At 42.2% G+C, this 23876-nt stretch overlaps 1 protein-coding gene across 1 annotated transcript in view; it reads left to right on the forward strand.

Moving 5' to 3' along the window:
* The first annotated feature begins 18555 nt into the window (after positions 1 to 18555).
* Positions 18556 to 23876, forward strand: part of LPCAT1 (lysophosphatidylcholine acyltransferase 1) — a 63662-nt gene continuing 58341 nt past the window's right edge. Inside the window, 3 exon segments of the mRNA XM_059815647.1 lie at positions 18556 to 18640; positions 21154 to 21296; positions 21299 to 21562. Of these exon segments, the coding sequence (XP_059671630.1) occupies positions 18556 to 18640; positions 21154 to 21296; positions 21299 to 21562 (492 nt within the window).

Raw genomic sequence — 23876 nt, forward strand, 5'->3', positions numbered from 1 at the left:
CGAGAGTGGCCCTAGGTACACACAGAAGGGACAGGCTGAATGAAAACGGCCGCTGCTGAGGATGTGAACCACTGCTGCCTTTTCTTCTTCTTTATTATCACTCCCATCTCAACGTCAAGGCCTGGTATTTCTGAGAGGTCTAAAATCAGTAACATTTTCCTTGTCAGTGGACTCAAATCTCAAAGAAGGATGTTTGGATGAAGAAGACAGAGGTTGTTTCTGGTTTATAGTAAGAAATAAAGAAGTACCATAAACAGGGCAGAACTATCAGTAATAACAGTATGGCAAAACAGCAAAACTCAAATGCACTAAGATCTTCTCTTTGAAAGAATAATCAGCCTTTCAAATCCTTGGCTTGTAATATTATAGTATATTTTGAATGTATCACAATGATTTAAAATGTTAAAAAAATATGGAATTATACTATACAAAGTTGTACTAATTAATAGATATTCTTTCTAAAAGTTAAAAAAAAAATAACTTGCAATATTTTTAAGGTTGAGTTACAGGTTTTTTACCCAAATTTTGGAAGATATTTTGGAAAATAAATTGAAGCTGAATTTACTCATGCCAAGAATGAAGTTCTGCAATAGTTTTTCAGAAAAACCTGTAAACAAATAGAAGTTCAAATTTAAAAGAAACAACTAACAGTCTAAGGCAGTAATGAAAGCAGATACAGTGTAATTTTTTATTTGTTGTTGTTAATCAGAAAAGGTCTCCACTTCACACAAAGTCATTTGGAATCAGGGAGTGGGGCTCTGAGGAGCAATTGAAGTCAAGTATGCTTCACTAACTGTAACTAACAGCATGCAAGCTGTAGTACACTGCTGCAATGAAACAGGATTAAGTAGGATGAAGGAGCTCATTACATTACTTTGAGAAAGATTCTACTTTCTTTTAATGCTGATGTAAATCTGCAGTAGCTTCAGTTGCTTTAATACAGTCACTCATGTTAGACAATAGTAGAGAACAAAATTTAGGCCATTGTCCTTTATCAGAATTCACATCTCATGGACATTAATCCGAATGCTCATTTTCAAAACTACCAATCAAAATAAGCAGTAACTGCCTGCGTACAAGAAGTTTTTCTGCATGAGATTATTCCATATCCTTTTTTTCCAATGTATAAGTGAAAGCTACAATCCACAGAAAGAAGGCTTCTTCTAGTCACTTATATACATTCGTTATTAAACATCTCCCAGTGCTAGACAACTATTCATTTCTGAGAAAACTCAGGGTCCATATCCGATGGAAATATGTTTGCTAACAGACCGCATGGAACAGGAGAAACATTTAATTATGTCATTTTGAAACTCCAAGAGGATCAGCTAAGCTGTAATTTGTCATGTTATTCTGGTTTTGAATACTTCACGGTAAACTGTCTGATTATATAAATTCATGTTGGCTTTCATGTTAAAGGCATTCTTGCTTTTGAGTAACACAGGACAGAAAAGGATTTTCTCTCTAGAAATTGGGGGGTGGGAGTTTTTCTATGGAACCAATACTGCTTTGCAAAAAACCTCCAGTTTATGAAACACTGCAGGTGACTCTACTGTGAACTAGTTTTGTTTGACAAAAGACTAAAGTATTTCCACCTGCCTTCAGCCATTCAGAAGTTATAATAGGAATTTTTTATAGGAGATTGAAATGGAAGTGATAGAACTGTTTGCTAAGGAACATATAAGTTATAATTGATTTTACTCCCCTTAGTCTGAATAATACTTTTCCTTTATCTAAAATGCATGAGCATATTTACATCTGTGGTTCATTTTGGCACAAAACTACATTAAAGCTTCTCTCTGAAAAGGAGCTGATTTCTGCCCACATTGTTTACTGTCTTCTCATCCTTCTTCAAATATTAAATCAGGACCACAATCAATTTCAAACTATTAAGTTATAGACTTTAGTATTCTTGATGGATTGTTAGGTCATCCTGCTCAAGTGACACACAAAACCAAAAAAAACCAAATAGACATGATAAGTAAATGTGTTGCGACGTATTTATGCAAATATGCTGGTGGAAAATGTGCTCAGTTATCAACATCTGTTAGGCTTTTTGAAGTCTGTAATCACGGCTGACATATGTAAAGTCAAAGAAAGCTTTAAAGAAGACTATAATTTGAATTCTATATATACTAGTTTTCTGGAATCGTTGTAACATAGTTGGAATAATTACTGATCTAACAAATTTTTAAAGTTTCACATTTGGCACTTGAATGCCTTGATTTCACTATAATGCAGAACTGCTTTTTGACAAAAAGAAATCTCCTAGTGATTTTGTGTACTCCCCTTGAATCCCCAGCCTGCACCCTACCCAAAAAAGAAGATATATGAAGGTCATTTGTGGAAAGAAGACCGATGTTTCTGCGTTTCCTGTATTCTTACTCCATCTTCCTGCCTTTGCAGATTCTGGTTCATACATACTGTGTCCATACATGTACAGAAGATGATTTGGGTTACACTACCAAAACAATGAAAAATTAATACAATTCAATGGAAAAAAAAAACCCACCAAAAAAACCCCCACAAACACATCAGGTCTGTCCTGAAGTTCTTAATAAAACGTTGTATGTCTTGACTGAATGGCTCAGTTCAGAGCTCTGAATGCATAAAGACTGTCGGAGAGCAGTGAGTCCGACACAGATGAGAGATGCATCCGCAGCGTGCATGGAAGTACTGGACCTTGCAGAAAGGGCAAGTTGTTTGTGCTGGTGCTGACAAAGACCAGAGAAATCCATTATTTGGGGGGAACAGATCTCAAACTGAAGTGAGAGCAGAAAACATTTCATAATAAATTCATGCAATGGATAGTAAAAAATTACAAGGACCACCTTTTCCTTTTAAATAAAGAAGTGCAGTGAAAGCATTGCACTGTCATTCGCAATGCATAATTTGGAGATGGTTCAAAGGTTCAAAAAATATTCAAAAACTGCAAAAAAATGCATCTGAGAGCGAGAGAGAGACTTTAAGACCACAGTTTCTTTAACCTATCAAAGACTGAGAGGAGAAATTATTACGCAGTATAATTATCTCCACGAGGGAAAAATACTAATACAGGTATTAAGTAGCTTTTCAAACTGGCAGTGAAAAGTGCAACTAGAGGCTGAACGCTAAAGCCTGACATATTTACATTATTAAACAGGCAGAATATTTTAATGGGGAGGGTAGTTTACCTCTGAAACACAGTAATAGAGGAAGTAGCAGATTATCCATCTCTCATGGTGTTCAAATTAACTATCCTGCACGAAAACATGAAGAAACTACAGCTTCTTAATGAAGCAATTATAAAGAAAATGTTAACAGGTACAAAACAGGCTGCTTCTTGTAATCTCACTCTGGGAAATGACCGGACTATTTCAGGTGAAAATCAAACATGCACAAACACAGAATCAGCTTGAAGCAGGCCCCTTAAAGGGGAAATTTTGCAAGGCTGTATACAAATTAAATTAAGTCTTAATTATAAGCAGTAGTTCCAGCTCGTTCTTTTCAAACAACCCTTGGGTTTTACTGGTCTTCTGTACAGAAGGTCAGGCAGAAACAGTTTCCACAGCCCAAAGTACTAAGCAAAATTATTGACAGCATCTAGTCATAGTTAACGTTATTGCTTTCAAATATACACAAAATTATTGTAGCCTCATAGACATATTCATACATATTTCTAATAGTCTTGATTAAAATTTCAAATAAAAAATATTTTAGATGCAGAAAAAAAAATTATTTTTCGTGAGGACACTAACCTTTTCAAATGCAATGTAACATTAAGACAATTATCTAGTGTATTTCTTAAACCAGAAACAATCTGAAATGTAATGCAATTATAGAGATCAAGTAGGTATTTTTAATTAGTGAAAATACATCAGGTTTTGAGCGCTTCCAAGTTTTTGAAAACTTTTTTTTTCAATTTTTTTCATCAGTGTAGTACTGGGGGTAAAGTGCACTGTAGCCTTCAACTATAAAATACAGCGATAGTTCTGTACCAAAGCCAGACATACCCACGTGCACATAGTAGTGTGCACTCATACACATGGATCTGATGCAAGTAACGGAGTTTGGCTTCATGTTTGCAAATTACATTTTTTTCTCCCCCTCCTCTAAAATTCAACTGTTGTAATGTAAGCCTTATTAGATTTTCTACTTATTATTAACCTGGAGGCCCTCAAGCCTCCTCCCTACTCTCTTTCTTATTCGTTTTTATACTTCTGACCTGATGCAATCTGCCTGCAGGGGCAAATACAGTTATCTCCTTCTAAATTAAAATTGTAACTCATTTGGTACAGTTTACACAAGGCCTCAGCTTTGACACATGCAATTACTATGAACATAGGAGGAACATGATTGCTGAGAGCCACCAGAAATAGAGTTTAATCAGAAAACATGGAGTTGTTCCAACAGATTTATAATTTCACCACTTGCTATTCTTTTATGTTCCTGAGTGTTCAGATAATTAGATACACTGTTTTTTTGCTTCCCAAGAGGCCAGGGAAAGCAAATTCCTACTTTTACATTAACAAGATGAAATTATAGTACAAACAATCCATAACTTTTTTGTTGAAATGACAAATTCATACAACATTCATTTTAGTACTTACAAAATGTTACCAATAATTTGTTCTGTAGTATCGATGTATATCTCATAATGTAGACTTATGTGAATTAATTACCCGTTCAGATGGATGGCCCAGTCTGCCAGCTTTTACTCACATAAGAATCTCTAGGTAGCTCACCTCGCCTATCTTAAAAGGCAACTTTTTTAAACAGGTCTTTAAAAAAGTAAGGTTCACATTTTGCACCACTGTTAGGGAATGACCCTCTGGTATAGTGGATCAGACTGCAGATCTGAAAAAAATTTGAGATGTTACAAAGCCAGATTCATAGCCCTGCCTGATCTCTGTGCCTCAAGCTCATCTCTGAAAAAGGAATTGTAAATGTATTTATCAAGTTCAGGGAAACATAGAGTTGAATCAACTAAGAGACATCACTCACTGTAATTAGAAAGGAAGATGCAGACTTCAGCTATATGCTGCCTTGCATAACGGCATTACATTCTTCTGAGGATAGGGGTGTTCATGACTCGTTTGCTCTTACAAATAAAAGCAGCTGAACAGTAAATATAAATGAATAGACATGTGCAACATTGCAGGGTTTTGCAGTCTTTTTACTGAGGTCTGAATGCATTCATTTTAACTACACTTTAATATCAAGTTTCCCAGGCGATGGATGGGCCTCTGGGAGGACTGTGCGTCAAATAAGGAGCAAGGTTACAGAAAAGGGTTACAGAAAATACTTTGGGTGAAGAAAATGCATGGCTGATGATGTGCTCTGTAGTACAAATGCGGTCCTGGAGCTCTGGCTGCTTTTTCAAGAGGCCACCTGCTTTCTATTTCTCCTTTTATGTTAGCCATTAATTTTGCTGCCACAGGCACAATTCATACTTACAAGGTTGGAGGCTCAGACAGGAGCAGCTGCTGTTTCAAATGGCACTACTCCATTCCCAAGACAGCCAACTCAGCTGCAACAACATCAGTGACCTGGATACACCAAATTCACCAAAAGATAGACTTTGCTATCCTTAACGTACTCTTTTCTGCTGAGTAAGTAACAGTAAGGCGAATCCATAAAGCTGGAAGGAAACAAATTGCAAATATGACAAAGTTATGGAAAGAAAAAGTCTGGAAGAGCAACAAAGAGAAGCAAAGGAGGGAAAAAAAGGGGGAAAAAGGGATTACATAAATATTAGTGCTGAGGTTGCCAATCTGTCTCAAGCAAACTGCTTGGTCTAGAAGTTTTTCTGTGTCAGTAAAAACCTAACTTAGGTAACAGTACTAGTTACTGAATTTATAAAGAGATGGCAAAAGAGAGACATGTAGTACCATCAAGTTTGTTTAAGTCTGGGATGGCTGAGTCCAGCTCCAAAGGCAGATTTATTTTATTTGGCTGCAGGAAAGCGCCCTGAGCCATTGGGATACACTGCCGTTCCGGCAGTCTGTGCACCCCCAGCCCTCTCCCCAGGAGCCCACACTCGGCGGGCTCTGTGGTAGCAAGGCGAAGCACCTGCACAGCCATCTCAGGTCTTAGGGTTTATGAGCTGAGCCATGATCCCGGGCAACCTGTGCTTTTTTTTTCCAAGCCCATTTGGTTTCGTCTCAGCCCATTCTGGGAAAATCCATCCCAGGGATCCCTGCGTCACATTTCCAGAACTGGAAATGCAGGTAGTGCAGCTCAAAGCAGCCCTGTGCTATTACAGGCGCAGCTCTTGAATTGCATCCATGCTGGTACAAGGATACAAGGAGGCAGGAGCCTGCTGCCAGGAGCACGGTCAGGGAAGAGGTAAGGAAGAGAAAAGGACTACAGCGGCTCTGAGCAGTCTGCCTTATGTCGCAGTGGAAACACCCCCTGAATCAGCTGAATTTTCATCATGCCCCAGTGCACCGGGGGGGAGTCAGAGCTTGGGAGCAGTGGTCCAGTAACATATGGGGACAGCAAGGGCTCACAGCGAGCGATTTTGCAATATCCTGAATGGAGAAGCGACTGACTGTTCCATGTCTCGTCCAGTACAAGCAGCAAAAGCCATCAAATGAATTTAGTAGCAGCCACGTTCAAAACAAACAAAAGGAAATGGCTCACCACACAGCAGATAGGAGAGCTGAGAAACTCCTTGCCCAAGAGGCTGTGGCTGCAAGAAGTCTGGTGGGGCTCAAATGGAGGCTGCAGGAGCACTTAAAAGATCCTGAGTGTTGCAAAAGAGACCACAGCAGACTCAAGAATTACCCTCAGCTGGCGAAGTTTTAAAAGAAAAGTATTTTATAGATTTGTTTTTATTGTTCCCAAGCCATCTGCTTTTGGATACTGTTGGAGACAGGATAATGGAAGAGTTGGCCCATGATCCATACCAATACAGCCACTCCCCTGCTCTTAAGACTGATAAATCCTACCAGCTTCCACTTAGCAGCAGCTGGGAGATTTGCAGGGCTGCAGCTAAACTGCTGTGTTCAAAAATATGCCTAATCCCTTTTTTTAACCTGCTTCTGGTCTCCACAACGTCTTGTAACAATTAATTCTAAACTTTGTATATAAACTGTGTATAAAGGAACTTCATCTTTGTTACTTTAAATATGCCACTTGGCACCTTCATTGAAAGCGCTCTACTTGCCACATTACGAGAAAATACTAAAAAGTAGGGGATCTTTATTGTATTCTTTCTCCTCATACAGCTCTTTTCTAGCCTGAAGCAGTTCATTTACTTATTTATATTTATTTATAACTCAGCACAAAATTACTCTCATAAAATGTTAGAAAATACGTATCTTAGGAGATAGCTTTGAGAGTTTAATGTCAATTTTACTACAGATGAAGCATAGGAATTTAAAGGATAATAATTTATTTCTATAGATTATTTGCAATTCCTTTTATGGTCTTCTGTTGTGCTGATTTTTCAATGAATACAGACTCTACATTTGTACCAGACTCTTCTGCACCCCCCCTGTCCTAGTTCAGACATTTACAGGCAAACAAATTCAATCTAAGGGAGTAGGTTAGGACCCCGAGTACTGCAATATGAACGTGAAAACACCAGATGTTAAGTACAGCAGTGGGGAATCCACAGCACTTAAAAAGAAAGGACTGTGTAAAGGGATATGCTGTATTTTTACGATGGCCATGAAAATTGATAGTAATGGTGGCTAGATAGGAATGATGATAAAATAAAAACACTTTTGTAATTCAATTGATTTGTGATGCTAGACTTAAGCTATTCTCCTGTGTTTGTAAACAGAGATAAAAGCAAATATACACACTTCTAGTGTATAGACAAAGTCTCTGTTACCCGCTAGACACAGTCTGAATTATTTGCTGGACCAGCATAGATTTCCACTAGATGGTGCCCGTAGCTTTAGAAAAGCCATGAACGGCTTAACCTGCTGCAATGCAAGGGGAGGAACAAGTCGTTTTACGGACTGGTGAACCCACAAAGGTGAAGTGGCTTCTTGCAGATGTCAATCCACCTTCCCAGATCCCCAGGCTGCAGCAATTTTGCTGTTCCCTCATCTTTCCTAAGGACTCACAAGCATATCATTTTCAATCTCGTTCTCCTTGTCCCACAACTTCTCCCCCGGGGCAACCCTCAGCTCCTGCCCATGCCTCTAGCTATGAGCCGGCAGCTTGCCTCGGCCAAGCTGTGTAAGTGCCCACCGGCCTCAGCCGACAGGCAGGCTGAGCCCATGACCCAGCCTTCCCACAGCAGAGACTGGCCTTCCTGCCTCATGCTTTTCTTCAGCTGCAGAATTTCACACAGCCTGTAAGACGCCTCTAAGACATCTTCTGCAAAGCAGGCTCATGAAGAAACACCATCTCTCAGAGAGCCTCTTTAGGAAAAAATATGAATATGCATGTATTGTGCAGCTTCTTTATCTGGTCATCTTTATTCTCGCTGGTGTTCTTTTTACCTCCTCCACTATTGCCATAAGGGTTACCACCTTCTTCATTTTTGACAGGTAAACGCAAAAAAACCCATTTTCCCTAAATAATGCTCCACACAGACACTCACTTTTGCTATTCCATGGGCAGACATTGTAGTGTAGGCTGAACCCAAAAAAGGCATTAATTTCTTTGACTTCTTGGGTAACGCCTGCTGATGCCTTCCCCAGTACTCTCTTCCATCTGGGTAGCAGAGCAGGTTTTTCATCAGTCCACCTGGTACCAGCAACATACATAAGGAGGGTGTTAAAATACTGGAGACATTTCAGAGATGAGCTGCAAAAATTATTGAAGGTAGGAAAAAGTATCTCCAAGTGAGAGATTCAAAGAGTTCAAATCTGTCCACTTCAAAAGTGCTTAAGCACCATCAAGTCCCAAGATGAGAAAAGAAAGGTAAGAATCAGTACAAAACAAAAAGATGTAGACATAGTTAAGTCCAACACATTATCAGTGTGCAGCAGAGTTGTGTTCACATGCATTTGGGGATACCCCATGCTCACTGGGTGCATGAAGAACAACTACAGCCAAGTTCCTGGGAACATTGCACTTGCTGGGCTGATACAGAGCAAGCAGGCATTGCAAACGGACTAGGCGGTCATTGAAAGCACCAGCCTTATTGCGTGTTGCATACAGCCACCGTGCACACAGGCCACAATTGCACTGAGGCTTTCCAGACACACACAAGCCTGGTCAGCGCTGTGGTACAACTCAGGTTGTGCAATTATCTGAACAGCTGATGGCATAGATTTGTCAGGTGAAGGAAGCTAAAACCAGGCAGACACACCTACATGGAGTCTTCCCAAAGAGCCTGTTTTTTGCAAGAATTGCCTGTCTTTGGCTAAAACCAGCTACCACTGGTTGGTGGAACAGAACAATAGCTGGCAGCACCTGCAAAATTTTTGCCTTAAAAGTCTGCTCCTATGGTTCACTAAAGTGAGATTTCTCTTTAGGGTGTAAGATTTTCCTCTGACATCTGGAAGGTCAATATTTAAAATTCCTGTAACCAGAGCACTGTTGATAAATCATTGTTGGGACAGTAGTACGCACTGCCATCATGAAGGATCAGTACCCAGTGTTGCAATGCATCTGGAAACACCACATAGTCATGTGGGCTGCTGGTGGGATTCATGTACCCAATACACTGAGTTTATTCACAGAAAGAATACTTCTCTGTTGTTTGTCAGAGTTACAGAGAAATCCATAGTTTCAGTAATACTGGTTTATCACTCTTAATAGGAAAAGGCATTTTGTTTTCTTCTCTAGGTTGCAAATGCCTTTGCTAGAAGAGAGGAATGGTTGAAGTTGGCCCTAGGCTGACTGACAGTGAATTTGCACTGACAGACAAATGAAGAAATCTGAGGCTGAGGCTGACAGAACCATTTAGCCTATTCTGGGTGAGCAAGATGTATAGAAGAAAGGGACAGACAGAGCTGCTAGAAGTTTGAACTGCAGATGTCTCTTCTATGAAACTCTGCAACTGATGGGGGTAGCCCACTTTGCCCTACCACATCGAGCCTTACCTCTGTGCTACAGATTGCACACCTGTGCGCCTACTGAAACAGTGTCCTTAAAGGGAAGCATCATGGACATTGAGTGCTCAGAACATTGCCCAAAATAAAAATAGCTACACTGCCTCTCCCAGATTTATGGCCCTCACTACTGAGTATCTCTTCCTGTGCCTGTCTTTTCCCCTGCCCCATGCCCCAGTGCTACCTCATAGAGCACCTAGTAGAAGAAGGGACAGGTGGTAGCAGGGTCAGAGTGGTCCTGATGTCCTCTCAAGCCCTTGTCCCTCACAGCAGCAGTCAGGCCACATTTTCCTGTCCCACAGAACAGAAGAGGTATGGAAGCTGCTGTTGCCATGGTGTATTTCTGGTTGCAGAGATGGCACCCAAACACCTTTCATTACAGCAAACAATGGGGGGGGTCTTATGCTCAGCCTCTCTTCACCAGGCATTAGAGACGGCATTGGTCTCTACTCCACAGCAGAAGCCCTTGGGCTCACTCCATTACCTCCAAAGCCATCAGGCTCTCTGACGTGTCCACCAGACAGGTACCCGGTAGATTGACTCACCCTGGTCTGAGGACCCTGTGATGAAAACATGGCACAAGCTTATCATGCTCTTCTGAACTTGAAGGCCCTCTCAAGGGCTAGGCAGCCTCCCCCATGACTACGAGGTCAATGTAAATAGGTGACTGCTGTCAGCTAACCAGAATTGATAGTTACTTGAAATCCACCAAAGAAGGACAGATATGCACTGCTGCTACACCTTCTGGCATCTCCTCCTTTCAGGAGTTTCCACATGCAGATGTAGAATTCAGCTCCTTCATTCATTGCTGCAGAATGACCCTGCCCCAACTTAAATGTTAGTGGGTGAAAACTGTTGTGATTTAGCTATCTGTCTGGGCTACCTAGATGTAAGCACTCTGCCTGGAAAACACACAGGAACAAGGAGATACCCCAAGAAATAGCAAGAATTTTGAAATTCACTGAACTTGTTGCAACAAAAATCAAATTCTATCCATCCTACCAACAGACTTGTTTGTGTTAAAAAATTCAGCCTGCAAACAAAAAAGCTTAAACCAAAAGCTGCACACTCCATGACTTATGATTAAACATGGCAGAATATTATAAAGACTGGCTAAAAAAATATACCAATAAAACAAATGTCAATTGTACAACTTGTCAATGCATCTTTACTGCAAAATACAATGAAGCTGATCCTCTTTGGGTTCTTTTCTATAAGGAAAGAGCACTAAGCAGCAGTCCTGAGTGAAGAAGAGCAACATGCCAGTGTAACAGAGTTTTGGGGGGCTTCAGAGAAGAACACAAGACATTGTGGGTTAATTGACCCGTATCTTTTGCAGAGGGATATAAAACTACAGATTTTGTATGTGGTCTGTGGCAACAACTTACCTGCATATAACCAGTTCCTATATGGTAAATGACACGAGACCAAGAACTGAAAGTATGGTGTATGCATCTGTGTGCATGAATATATATAAATTATTATTATGTATTATACTTTTATAAATATGATGCAGTTGCAAAGCTTCTGCTGAACTGGGAGGCTACCAAGCTATACTTCTTGCAAGTCAAAGAATAGGAATTTGACATTCATCAAGAGGGTGTTCCTCACACACTGTGGATTCTGGCATGGTTCATTTTTGGAAAAGCAGTATAGAAGATTCTCTTCATCATGTCAGACATCAGAAGGCAGCGAGCTGATAGCACAGAAGAGGCAAAGGTACAGGAATAAAGTTTTCCCATGCTTTCTGAAGAATCCCAATGAGCAGTTAAAAAGGAGGAGAAAAAAATGCTTTATGCCATAGCAGCAGTTCATCTGAAGAAGAAGCTGTCTTCTGAAAAAACTCCTTTTAAGTCATTGCCATTTCCTGACTTCAGAAACACTTCATGTGACAACAACAGCCTCACCGATGCTACAGATACAGAACTTGAGATTTTTAGGGCATTTGAGCCCTGAAATATATTTCAACTTGCCTACCTGTCACACTTTGCTTTTTCTCTCTGGTGCTGACTGCAACCATTGCCTGAGTCCCTGGCTGCTGGTAGATCTCCTGCGCAGTTCATTAGTTTAACTTCCTAGCCAAAGAGATAAAGTCCACCACTTCTGGAGAAACGGCCATTCAAGCAGAACACCATATGACCACATAAGCTGATCTCTATAACTTCTGCCCCAAATCCCAGACGGTAACTTTTGCATTAATTTATATTTCTATTAAGAAAGACATCAAATCTTTACTAAAGACGTCGAGTGGGAGAGATGTAAGCATCTGAAAGGAAGCTTTTGAATGTTTAATTATTTTCTTTTCACTAGCCCTTCCCCAAATCTCCTCATCTCCAATTTAATTTGAAGCTGGATGCTTTTAGCTTCTACTTGCAGTCATTGAATCTTGTTATGATATTGGTTTCTGCAGGGTTAGAGCCATCTACCACTAGAAATCTCCTTAAGTGCATGTAATTATGAATCCTACAGAGTACATTAGACTCCAAATTTCTCATCAGCTGTTTTTTTTCCAGTGGAATATTCTTTTGTGTTCTGGCTGAAATCTCACTTAAAGGCTACCGTCATTTATGAAGGGAGGATGTGATACTCTGGTAGCAGTCTCACTCATGCCGCAAGCAAAGGACTCCAGGGCAGACACATGCTCAATCCAAACAGGAGAGCCATGTAAATTGCATGATTATGACATGAGTGGGAGCTTGAACGTTGTGTTGGGAGGATCAGCTAATTCTGGGCTGATGATCCCCTTGCCCTCTTAATAAATTCATCATCTCTGAATACTGTTTCCTTTCTCTCTGGCTCACTGAGCCAGAAAACAACAGCACATGAATTAAAGGATACAGCTAGGGCTGCTCCACTGAGGGGCTACAACCACCATGCAGGCATGCAACTACCGCTGCTTCCTCGGTACAGCACGTGAGTGGCTCTGTATTGCTGGCAACACGCAGGGGCAATAATCTCCCCTGCTCCCTTAGCAAGTCCTCTGTTGGCTGACCTGTGACTACTGGTGGTGGTGGGTGGAATTGTGTGAAGTCACACAGATGAGCTTAAACCTCATGTAAGACATTTTGTTTAACAGGTCAGTGGACCATCAGTATGACTATTATTCTCTGCCACTGAGTAGATTTTCTAAGATCTATCCACCCTTGTCAAAGCTTTGGGACAACAGTATGATCCAGCCAGCAATAGCACACTACAAATGAAGCAAGCGTCACCAGCAGGGAGTTCCTGCTAACTAATAATTAGATGTCTAGTACAATCTTTTTCCACCTTACACGTGACAAAAAAAAAAAAACATCAATTACCTTTTGGCAAGAGCCAATGAAAAAGTGTTAAAATCTGAGTACAAGATTAGTACAAAAGAGGGCTATGCAATTTATAACTGAATCATTTCAACTGATTATTACTACTTGACAGGGTTTTAAGCTTTCACATTAAATTAATGCATTCACTTTTGCCATCCTTACTGTTTGTCATCATGGCTCACTGTTTTGAAATATTTCCATTAAAATGCTACTAACACAAAATGCTGTATTCAAAGAGTTGTCTTTTTATTGGCAAGATGATCTTGAATTTAAGAAAAGCTGTAGAAAAGTTAGGTACAATCAGTCATATTAACTAATCATTCCATTCTCCAGTGCCTAGAAATCATTCATAGCATGAAGAACAGCTAAATGATACTCAGCTCATCCAAGAGCCTATCTAAATTTAACTGCTGTATCATGTTAATGAGAGATAAAATGCCCTGCGTCCACAAACAGATGGTGGTAGCCCACATTAATAAACTCACTGGAGAACTTAATATGCTTAGGTTTAGATGGGTTATTCCACTGGATGATGCAGTCAATGACGCATCCTGAAGCAATGTATCTGTATTTGGCAATTCTTTATCGTCTTACTCTGTTCTGCTGGCTATGCAGTCTGCTCTCCCTGCATCTTGTCCTGCCTCTGGGTTATCCTGCCTGGCAGATAACAGGTGCAGCACTTTGTGGTTCTTTTATTTATGGAAGCCAATTGCAGTCGGAATAAACCACTTACTGTTGCACAGACATATTTTGTATTTTCACACGATCCCTGGATTTTACTGACCCCAGGGAAGACCTGTGCATCCATCTGTATTTGGAGAGCAGACAATGTATCCCTGCTCTCCCCACCAACACACACACATGGACACACGCAGGCACACACATCCCCACACCCACACCCACTTACTTTAACTCCCTCTTCCCCCAGCAGAGTGGGGATGGATATACAGGTAAGAAAGGTAACGCTGCCTGTTTCTGCCTTGCCCTGCCTCCTTTGAGGGCTGCAGCTGCCAAGGAGCTGGCACGGGCAGGGGCATGAGCTGGGCATGAAGCCGCTGGCATCACTGTGTGCCCCATATGGTCTCTTTTTCACTACAGGCTGTGATTTTGCCTCCCTATAATCTGCCTCCCAAGGAACAGATTGAATCTGGACATTCTTGCCCAGGGATCTTTTGGCAGCTCATCCTATTTGTACTTCCAAAAGCATTAAAATGTTTGTATGTTGTTTTGCATATATAACCAGTGTTACTAGCTTATAGTAAATAAATATTTAAAACATATTAAATAGTAGACTTCAGAAAAATTAAATGAAGCATTTCATGTGATTGGAAAGTGGTATTGGATGTGATTGGATCATGGTATTAATTTCACAAAGGCTGCTTCTGGTGAATTAACTTATATGAATTTGATACACCTTATCAGCAATCTCCATGATTATTTTGTTATATGAATAATGCACAAAGCTTCCTAAAATAAATCTTTCAGATACTGCTTTACTCATCTTCTGAATTATGTTTATTTAGTGCTCTTTAAATAAGGGTTGCTTAATACAAAACCTCTGTAAATACATACAGTAACTTAGAAATGAGAAATCATAGGAAGCGGGCAGAAGAGAACATGTGCAAACTGAAAGTTCAAATGTGTTGGAATTCAAAAGGTATTTTCATAAGATATCGTAATATTTGCACAAAGATACAAGTGTGGAGTCTGCAGAAAGTTCAAGATGTTCTTATCTACTTTATATAATGTGATCTGGAAGCTGGAAAATGTTGACTCAGTATTCCAACCTGCAGAAATTACCATGACAGTCCTATGGAGCTTTAGCTGCTGTACACCTGGGCACGGGCTTTAAATATGGGCGGAGAAGAATTGCTTCTTTTGAGCATAAGTATATCTGTAGAATTTGATGAGCGTGCGTATTCTGCTTGCAAACCACAGATGTACCTGCAAAGTCACAGAAAAGAATTCAAGGATTTAATTCTCTACCTTCCAAGATTATCTTATGTCAGGGACTGTTTCATTTCCTTAGGATTGCTCTTTCCTGTTGGGACTAGAAACGTTAAGTGTTTTAGCAAAGACTTTCAGAGAAAGAAGTGGAATATATATGAAGATGTAAAAGAAATGAACACAGATCTAGAGGGCTACAAGCATAGTAAAGCACTGAAAACATCTGCTACTTTAATTTGTACCTAGTCCCCTTTACCCATGCTCTATTTTCACCTTCACATACCTTGTGTGTGTAGCCATTTACAACGATGCGTTTTTTCAAGTAAGAACTGAGAGGAGTTTAGTCCAGATCTGAACCATGCCTAAGAACCAATACATTTAAAGGTCAGTGAGATACTGCCAGAACCACTATGGCCTCTTTCTTCTGGGTTTCAGTCTAAGAACAATAAGGGAGAAATGAAATACACAAGATGGATTGGGATACTCTTGACCAAGTGATCAGGTATGAGGTGGATCTCAGATCCCAGAGCAATTTGTTCCACAGTCTTGGATCAGCCTTTGAAAGAGTTGAGCAAGGCTTCAGCTGCCCAAAATTTCTTTTCATCAACTGGGGAAGGACAGCATCAGCACGTGCTGCTCCTTAAGTTCACTCGCCTTCATAATGCTGAGCATTTCCAGTGGTGTGCAGGGGCAGGGTTTGTGCAATGAGTGTGGTCTGCTCAGCACCTGGCAAAGACTGTGACGCCTAACACGTGTGCCTTCTCCTACTCCAGTACTGAGAGGCCATCGTCAGATGGGAGCTGCTGAGTTTGTTCGCAATTGCTGAAGCCAAGGTCATGTGTGAACTGTAACCCTGGGAACCCTGAGGTGAAAAGTATGTATTAAGTGAACAATTGTTTTGTGAAAACCCTGCATTATGTTTCCTAATAATTCCTGAATGAGGGAGGTCTCATCCTTTTTTTTTTTGTTTTTGTCACAAGGGCCTCTTATTTCTTCAGGCTGACAAATCCAAGATAATACAGCACTATCAAACCAAGAAAGTGCTGTTCTTCCCACAGACCTGACACTAACTCCAGCCATTCCTTTCCTGATTCAAGAAAGTCAGATGGATTCTACATTTCCTCACAAATCAGAAGAAAAACGTGAGCACATTTTCATTGCAAAATCTGTACTACTGCTAGTAATTCAACATGAACTTACTTGATTTTTCTCTTCACAGAATACATTTTTTTTCAAATATTTTTAAAACCTTTCCCAGTTCAAACACTGAATAGATTTGCACTGGGAATCATGAGGGAAAAAATAAGAAAAAAAAAAAACCAGAAAAAAAAACCCTACTGAGCACATGAATTGTAGAAACTGTAGAACTGTAGAACTGTAGAAAAGTTGTTTTAAGGGTGGAGGTGTACCTGAATTGTGCTTGAATAGGTACCAGCTGATTCTACCAAATGGATGTCAAGGTCAAGGACCATCATAAAAATCAAAGCAAGGACTTTTCTTAGGCAAGAAAACCTTTTTTTTTAAATAAAGTTCAGTGCTGTGGTCAACATATTTGCTTTTTATGAACATTTATTTGATTTATTTTAGAGAAAACCACTCCAGTTTAGCTGTTAAATATTGAATACTCTTTTTCCTACTTCAAGGCTCACAGAAGCATATTTCATAATTAATATTTGTATGCTTTTTATACGTGAGTCCTCTTATTTGTACAGCTCCCTATAAATCATATAAATGGGTGACAGAAAGGACCAATTAGAGTTTTCGTACACCAGGGTAGAATGGCACTTAGATGTTTGTGCAGTCGCATTTTAATGGTTTCAGGTTCCACAGTTTCCCTGAGGAGATTATTTGAGTGCTTACTGCAATTTATTCTCATGATAGTCAGCTTCAACATTTCCTGTTCCAATTGTATCATAATACACTTACATCCAACATAATGTATTACACATTTTCTCGTCTTGTGAAGCAAGGTAGATTCCATAAATCCTGCAATAAATTCGTCACCTCTTTTTATGTCCTTATAAGTCCTTGCTAGATGAGCTATGTAACATATGCCAGCCTTGAAAGCAACATCATAGCTACAGCTCTTTTGTGATTTGCACAAAAAACGTAGCAATCAAACCCCAACATTATAGTCGTACTTTAATCAATCTCCAAATTACTTCACAAAAAGAAAAATGATACTTGTCTTTAAATAATTACATTATGCTATATAGTATAAGTAAAAAATACCACCCTTTTTTATGCACGCTTGCGGAGTCCTGCCCCCATCTTCTCAGGGTCATATAACATTCCAGGAGCAAGTTTCATCATGTGTCTCTGAAAGGATCCAAATAAACTTTCCAGTTCACTGCACAGAAAGGAGTAGCATCGCATAAGCATGGCTTAGTCTGCCCTGCCATGTTGGCCGGTCCCTTCACTCCCCTGTTTATCATATGCCAACCTGGTTTGCTCACAGACTCCCAGCCTGTCTTTCCCATTCAAGCCCTGCCATGGGATTGCTCTTCTTCCAGACCTCACGCACCTCGAATACTGTGTTCAGTTTTGGGCCCCTCACTACAAGAAGGACATTGAGGTGCTGGAGCGTGTCCAGAGAAGGGTGACGAAGCTGGTGAGGGGTCTGGAGCACAAGTCTTATGAGAATCGGCTGAGGGAACTGGGGTTGTTCAGTCTGCAGAAGAGGAGGCTGAGGGGAGACCTCATCGCTCTCTCCGACTACCTGAAAGGGCATTGCAGAGAGGTGGGTGTTGGTCTCTTCTCCCAAGTGACTACTTATAGGACAAGAAGAAATGGCCTTAAGTTGCGCCAGGGGGGGTTTAGATTGGATATTAGGAAAGATTTCTTTACTGAGAGAGTGGTCAAACATTGGAACAGGCTGCTCAGTGAGGTGGTGGAGTCACCATCACTGGAGGTGTTCAAAAAACGTGTAGATGTGGCACTTCGGGACATGGTTCAGTGGGCATGGTGGTTGGACTTGATGATCTTACAGGTCTTTTCCAACCTTAATGATTCTGTGATTCTGTGATTCTATGTTCAGCTCCTTCACTGGGTGAATTTTCTTTCACAAGAAACAGGGCTTAGATCTATCTTTTTACAATTCCAGATTAAAGGGACTACAGACATGGGAAAACACATTCCCGCACATTTAAGAAAGCTAGGCTGGACATTTTAAGCTATCCGTCTGAAGTTATACTGATCACAGCAGAATTTTAAAGAAAATGAATGAGAAACAAAATCCAGGGAAGCACCTGTTAACCACTTAATAGTTTGTGTATGTTCATACAGACTCTAAAACAACCCAGAAGATGGCCATCAAATTACAGGTCATGGAAGACTATTCCTACCCGACAAATGAGTTCTATAAAACTACAAAGTCTCCTGAAAACTCAGGTGATACAGATGAGACAATTAGAAAATAATAGACTAAAACCATTAAAGCAGTAATAAAGTTAGGATACTGCTTGTGCACTCAGTAATATAGAACAGGTGCTCTAAGCGAAGCAAAGCAAAGGTTTAAGTGCTAAATGAAGAATGTCTAGTACTCCACTAGATTTTACAACTGTGGAAGATGCTACAAATACCAAACACTCTGATGTGATTAATAATAATTGAGATAATTTTTGGAAGCTGGCTTTAGAAAACTAATAAAACACAACTAGCAGAACTAAAGAAGCCTGCCTGCATCTCACAGCTGAACCTGTTCCAATACCTCATTGCATCTTGTGTCCTACGCCTACTAGATGGGGAATGAGTGCATGCGCTGGAGCCCTCCGACAGGCTACGTGCTGGGTAGCCTGTGGCCACCACCTCCTGCCCACTGACCTGACAGGACAGCTTCTACCGGCTTGCCGGGCAGATCCCTGTGGGGAGCTGCAACGAACCTCTCCCTGGCCATGAGGCGTGCGGGCCCTGTTAGAGGGAGTCTCTGCTTCATTCTTCAACAACTCCCTCGTTTATCATTGAAATCTGTCCCGTATGGCTAAACTAATCACTGGCTTGAAGTCACTGGAGAGGAAGCAAAGAAGAGGGCAGCCAAATCGTTTGGAATACAACTAAAATACCTTAGAGAGTTTAAGGTTAAAAGGGATCATTGGATCACATACTCTGACCATGAACCAGTAAGTTTTATCACCAGTCCCAAACCGAATCAAGGAGGTTGTTTATGATTAAAACCATCACATTTGCGTTAGGTTATCTCAGCTCCCAACCACTGATTCTTCTCCTACCTATCTTCTTCCACTTTAAAAAGATTCATCATGTGGTACTTTTCCCTTGTGAAGGTATCTGAACACTGCAGCACAGCCAACTCTTGCAGATCTTTTTGACAAATTAAATTTATGTAGCTTTAAAATTTATTGCTCTAAGAGCTTTCCTCCAGTCCTGTAACATTTTGGCAGGTCTTTTCTGCACCACCTGGTCTTTAATGTCAGAGCTACACACCTAGTATCAGTCTCTTTAATAGACACAGTAACTGATTTCCTGTACACTAATCCTGGTAGTACATCCAACAAGTCATACTGGACACATTGCACTGGGACCTTATCTGTAATAGTTTGCTTGAAATTGTTTTTAGACGATCTCTTCCAAGACACAAGCTCTTATTCCAGAGGCACAGCTTGTATTCTTGGAAAACATATACACATTTGGCTGTAAAAACCTGTTTGAAAGTGTTAATTTTACTAAGCAGTCCAGATGACATTGCAGTTGCTCCCACAGTAGTTTACCAGGTTACCATTTAGCACATCCAAGGATTTTATTAACAGTGAGTTTATTTTGGATCTTTGGTAAAAATTTTGAAGGACGCTGAGCCGGCAGAACCTTGCAAACCCCAGTATCATGAAGATTAACCTCTGAAAATATTCTGACCTGTCGAAAGTCAAAACCTATTTATCTGTTTAACATATTAACCATTTAATAGCATTAGCCATTAGACGTATATATGGTATTAACCATAGGACTCAGAGACTATTTTGCAGTCCTAAGCCTAATGATTAGGAACTGTAGAGTCATGATGTTTTTGCAGTACTTTTATCAATTTACCTTTAAAGCTCACTGAATAAAGCTATTAGAATTGTTTTATAAGACCTGTGAGATGATCGATATTAAGGACATCCTACATATTTCTTTATCAAATGGTTTACCTATCTTTCCTACTGTTTTGCCTGTGGTTGGTGTTAAACAGTTAGGAACTGTACAGGTCATTCTGCTTGATCTTTTGAAAATGGGCAGAACATGAGTGCTTTTTTATTTCTCAAGAATTTCTTTTAAACCCCAAACTTAGATACTTCCTTAGCCAACTCTGTCGAGATCCCAGGGCGCAAATTAGCTAGACTCTTCATTAAAAAAAGTCTAGGTTTGCTTGGAACAGAAGATTCCCCACAGACTTGACAAACACCTCGCCATGCGATGCGAGTACAATATCTTGCTTCTTCGAGGTACAGCAGAGATGTTCATTCAATATTATCGATTGCCCGTGTCGTTAGTGCTATAGCATCTGAGAACCATCTCTACCTCTGAGAGATTCTCCTTATCCCTTTTGGTTCTCGGTTTTTTTAAAAATTCCCCTCAGTCGCCCCACGCCCAGCAGTACCCCCGCTCTGGGGCCCGAGCGAGCTGCCAGCCCCGGCCCCGGGGGGCACCTGAGCAGCGGCGCCGGCAGATCCTCGGCGCCGCCCCGGCCGCTGGAGCCCCCTCAGCCGCCCCCCGCCGCCCGCGACACCCTCCCTGGTCCCACCCGTGACACGGCGTTAGCGCGGCCGCGGAGCCCGCCGCGGCCTCCCCCCGAGAGCGGCCGGGCGACGCCCCGACGGCCCGCGGGAGGGGGGCGCCTCGGGGGGCGGCGGGCGGGGCCGCTCTCCCAGCATGCCCCGAGGGGCACGGTCGGAGGGTGAGTGCGTGGGTAGGTGGGCGCGCGAGTGCGCGCGGCGGCGGCACGCGGCGAAGGCAGGGAGGGTGCACGCGCGCGCCCCCCCCCGCCCCTCCGCAACCGACGCGGAAACCGGCGCCCAGGCGAGCCGCTGTAGCCGGCGTGCAGGGCGCATGCGCGGGCCCCCAGGAGGGCGGGGGCCGGCGTCTAGTGGCGAGCGCGCTGGTCGCCGGTGCTCGCCCGCCCGTCGCCGCTACTCGGGGACTAGCGGTCGCTGCGCGGCGTCCGCGCCCTCTCCCGTGCTGGGCCGCGCCCAGTGCTGCCCCGCCATGAAGTTGAGCAGCCGCGGCCGGGGATGCTGCGTGGCCGGCAGCCGGGAGCGCGGGCCGCCGCCGCGGAGCCCCTTCGTGCACCAGCTGCGCCTCAGCCCCCTGGAGAAAGCCAAGGTAGGGGCGTGCAGGGCCTGACCCCCCTCCCCTTCCCGCCGCCGCCGCCGCCTCCTTCCGCGCGTCGCCCGCGGCGCACCGGCTGGCGGGCCGCGTCCTGCGGCGGGCGGGGGCACCCTGCCGCCGGCGCTTTGTGAGCCGCCGGGGGCGGCGGGACCGGGGAAAACTGGGGGGGGGGGGGGTGTGTGCGTGCGCGCAAGCCGGGCTTGCGAGGGCTGCGGCGGGTGGGCGGGGGCGTGCGGTGCCCGGGGCGGGCGGCGGGCGGCGGGCGGGGGGCGGCGCTGAGGGGAGGGCTCAGTAGCGGCGCGGGGGGTCGCGGGGCCAACGGCCGCTGTAGCGTCCACCGCTCGGAGGGCGTGTTCCCTAACTTCTCCACCGCTGCTTTCTTTAAGCAAAATATATTTAAAAAAAAAAAACTGGTTCGGTTTGGGTGTTTTTTGTTTTTTTTTTTTTAAATGGGGGGCAGGGGAACAGTCCTGTGGAGGCACTCTTTTCCAGTGTCAATTTAGGCTATGCTTGGGCCGGGGCATCCCATGCATCTGAAGTTTGGTCCCTGGGTAAATAATCCCTGCGGCATAATTTACGCATTGTACAGATAGCGTGAGATGATAGGAATTGGTATTAAAATGCAAATTTGCAGTTGTATGGCTTTTTTTTTCCCTCCGTGCCACTGCCTTGCTCGCCTCACATGGTGAGCAGTAGGTGGTTGGATATTCAGAGTGCATGGCCCTTGGCTTAGGCTTTCGGTAAGATCTGGGTCACTTGCTCGATGAAGAAATACCGTCAAAGGCTCACCTAATAAGGGGTTGGCCCTTTCTGTTACTTTCATCCCAGTAATACTTCAGTTCCTTAAAGCTGTCGTTTTGGGCCTAACAGCCTACAGTACCTATCAACATGGAAGTTAAGATCCACTAATATCGAACCTCTCGGATCAAGGTGCTTCAGATCCAACTTTAATTTACTTTCTGAGCAAAGTTCATTAATGCATTGCCCTGTTGCTGTCCAGATACTTAATACAAGACATGTATAGCCTGATTTACAAAGCACCAGAATGTGCCTCATGTTAAGTATCTAGCAGCCAAGGAATTCATAGTCTCCAGTGGAGAAGGTTTTTACTTTTTTTTAATCAAATGTCCCAGAATGATATGGTTAAATGCTGGATTCAGTGGTTACTGATAAATTGTTAGAATGGGAAAAGGGAGAAAAGGATTGTATCGTTTGCCTCATCCAGTTTATGCCTAGAGATTCCTCAATGAATTACGTAGTTGGAATGATTTATTTTCTGTGTAACTCTACTTCGTTCCTTAAGTCATGTTTTCTATGTAATCAATGAGGTAGAAGTCTTTTAGGGAGCAGAGAGAAGGAAAGATAGCATGTGTTCATACGGACTAAGATTGTATCTAATTATAACAACAACAATGTTTTATTTTTGCCGTGTTAATGTATCTTTTTAATGTTGCTTTGTACTTGGTTATTTATAAGGAATTTTAAAAATACTGTTGGGAGGGCAGAGTACCAGTTTCACAGTTTTTGCAGTGTTGCGTCTCATATGAGCTACCGGTATTTAGTCCTAACACCTTTAGCTGCTTCACCAGCGAAGTGACTGGTCATAGAACATACCTGCCTTCTGTGTGGGCTGACGTGTACATCAGTATGAGGTATGAGCTTTGCCATTGGATGTCAAGGATTTGTTATTTTCAGTGAAAACTGCAAGATGCGTTTAAAGCTCTGTAGTTTTTTACAGTGTGCAGACCAAAGGAATAGCTTCACCAAAGAGTGCAGCTTGGTCTTGCTTTTTAAGTGAGCAATCTTTTATTGATGTAAGTGGCACAGAGTTCTTTAACCCAACCTTTCTCACTGTCTTATTTCTGCAATTTTGCATGAGGAAATAGCATACAAGCTGACATAGAGAACTGTGATAGATTTTCTTCTTTGCCTTAATCATGTTCTCCTAACCTCTTCGCTAATTAAAAGAAAAGTTGTGCTTGAGATAGAGGCTGTTAAAGAGCTGCGGAACTGTTCTATGTATGAGAAATGCTGCTCTCCCAGAAAGGGAGACTTCTTGAATGGGGAGGCTGCTTTACAGTCAATTACAGCAGTGTACGTTCTCTTCCATACAGTCCTGGCCTGTTACTGAGAGTTCAGTATGAAGTATTACAGCTGAACTCGCTTCCTGTTCAGCTGTAGGCGCATATTGTGTCACAGGTTTTTCTATCTGCCCTGTGAATCTAACAGGGGTGAATTCTGGTATTGCAAAGTCTATCGAGGGAGGTTAGGAACTGCTTTATCTGACTGTCCGTTGCTGATGGTCTGT

Source organism: Gavia stellata, chromosome 3 (assembly GCF_030936135.1).
Source record: "Gavia stellata isolate bGavSte3 chromosome 3, bGavSte3.hap2, whole genome shotgun sequence".
In the NCBI taxonomy this organism is placed as follows: Eukaryota; Metazoa; Chordata; class Aves; order Gaviiformes; family Gaviidae; genus Gavia; species Gavia stellata.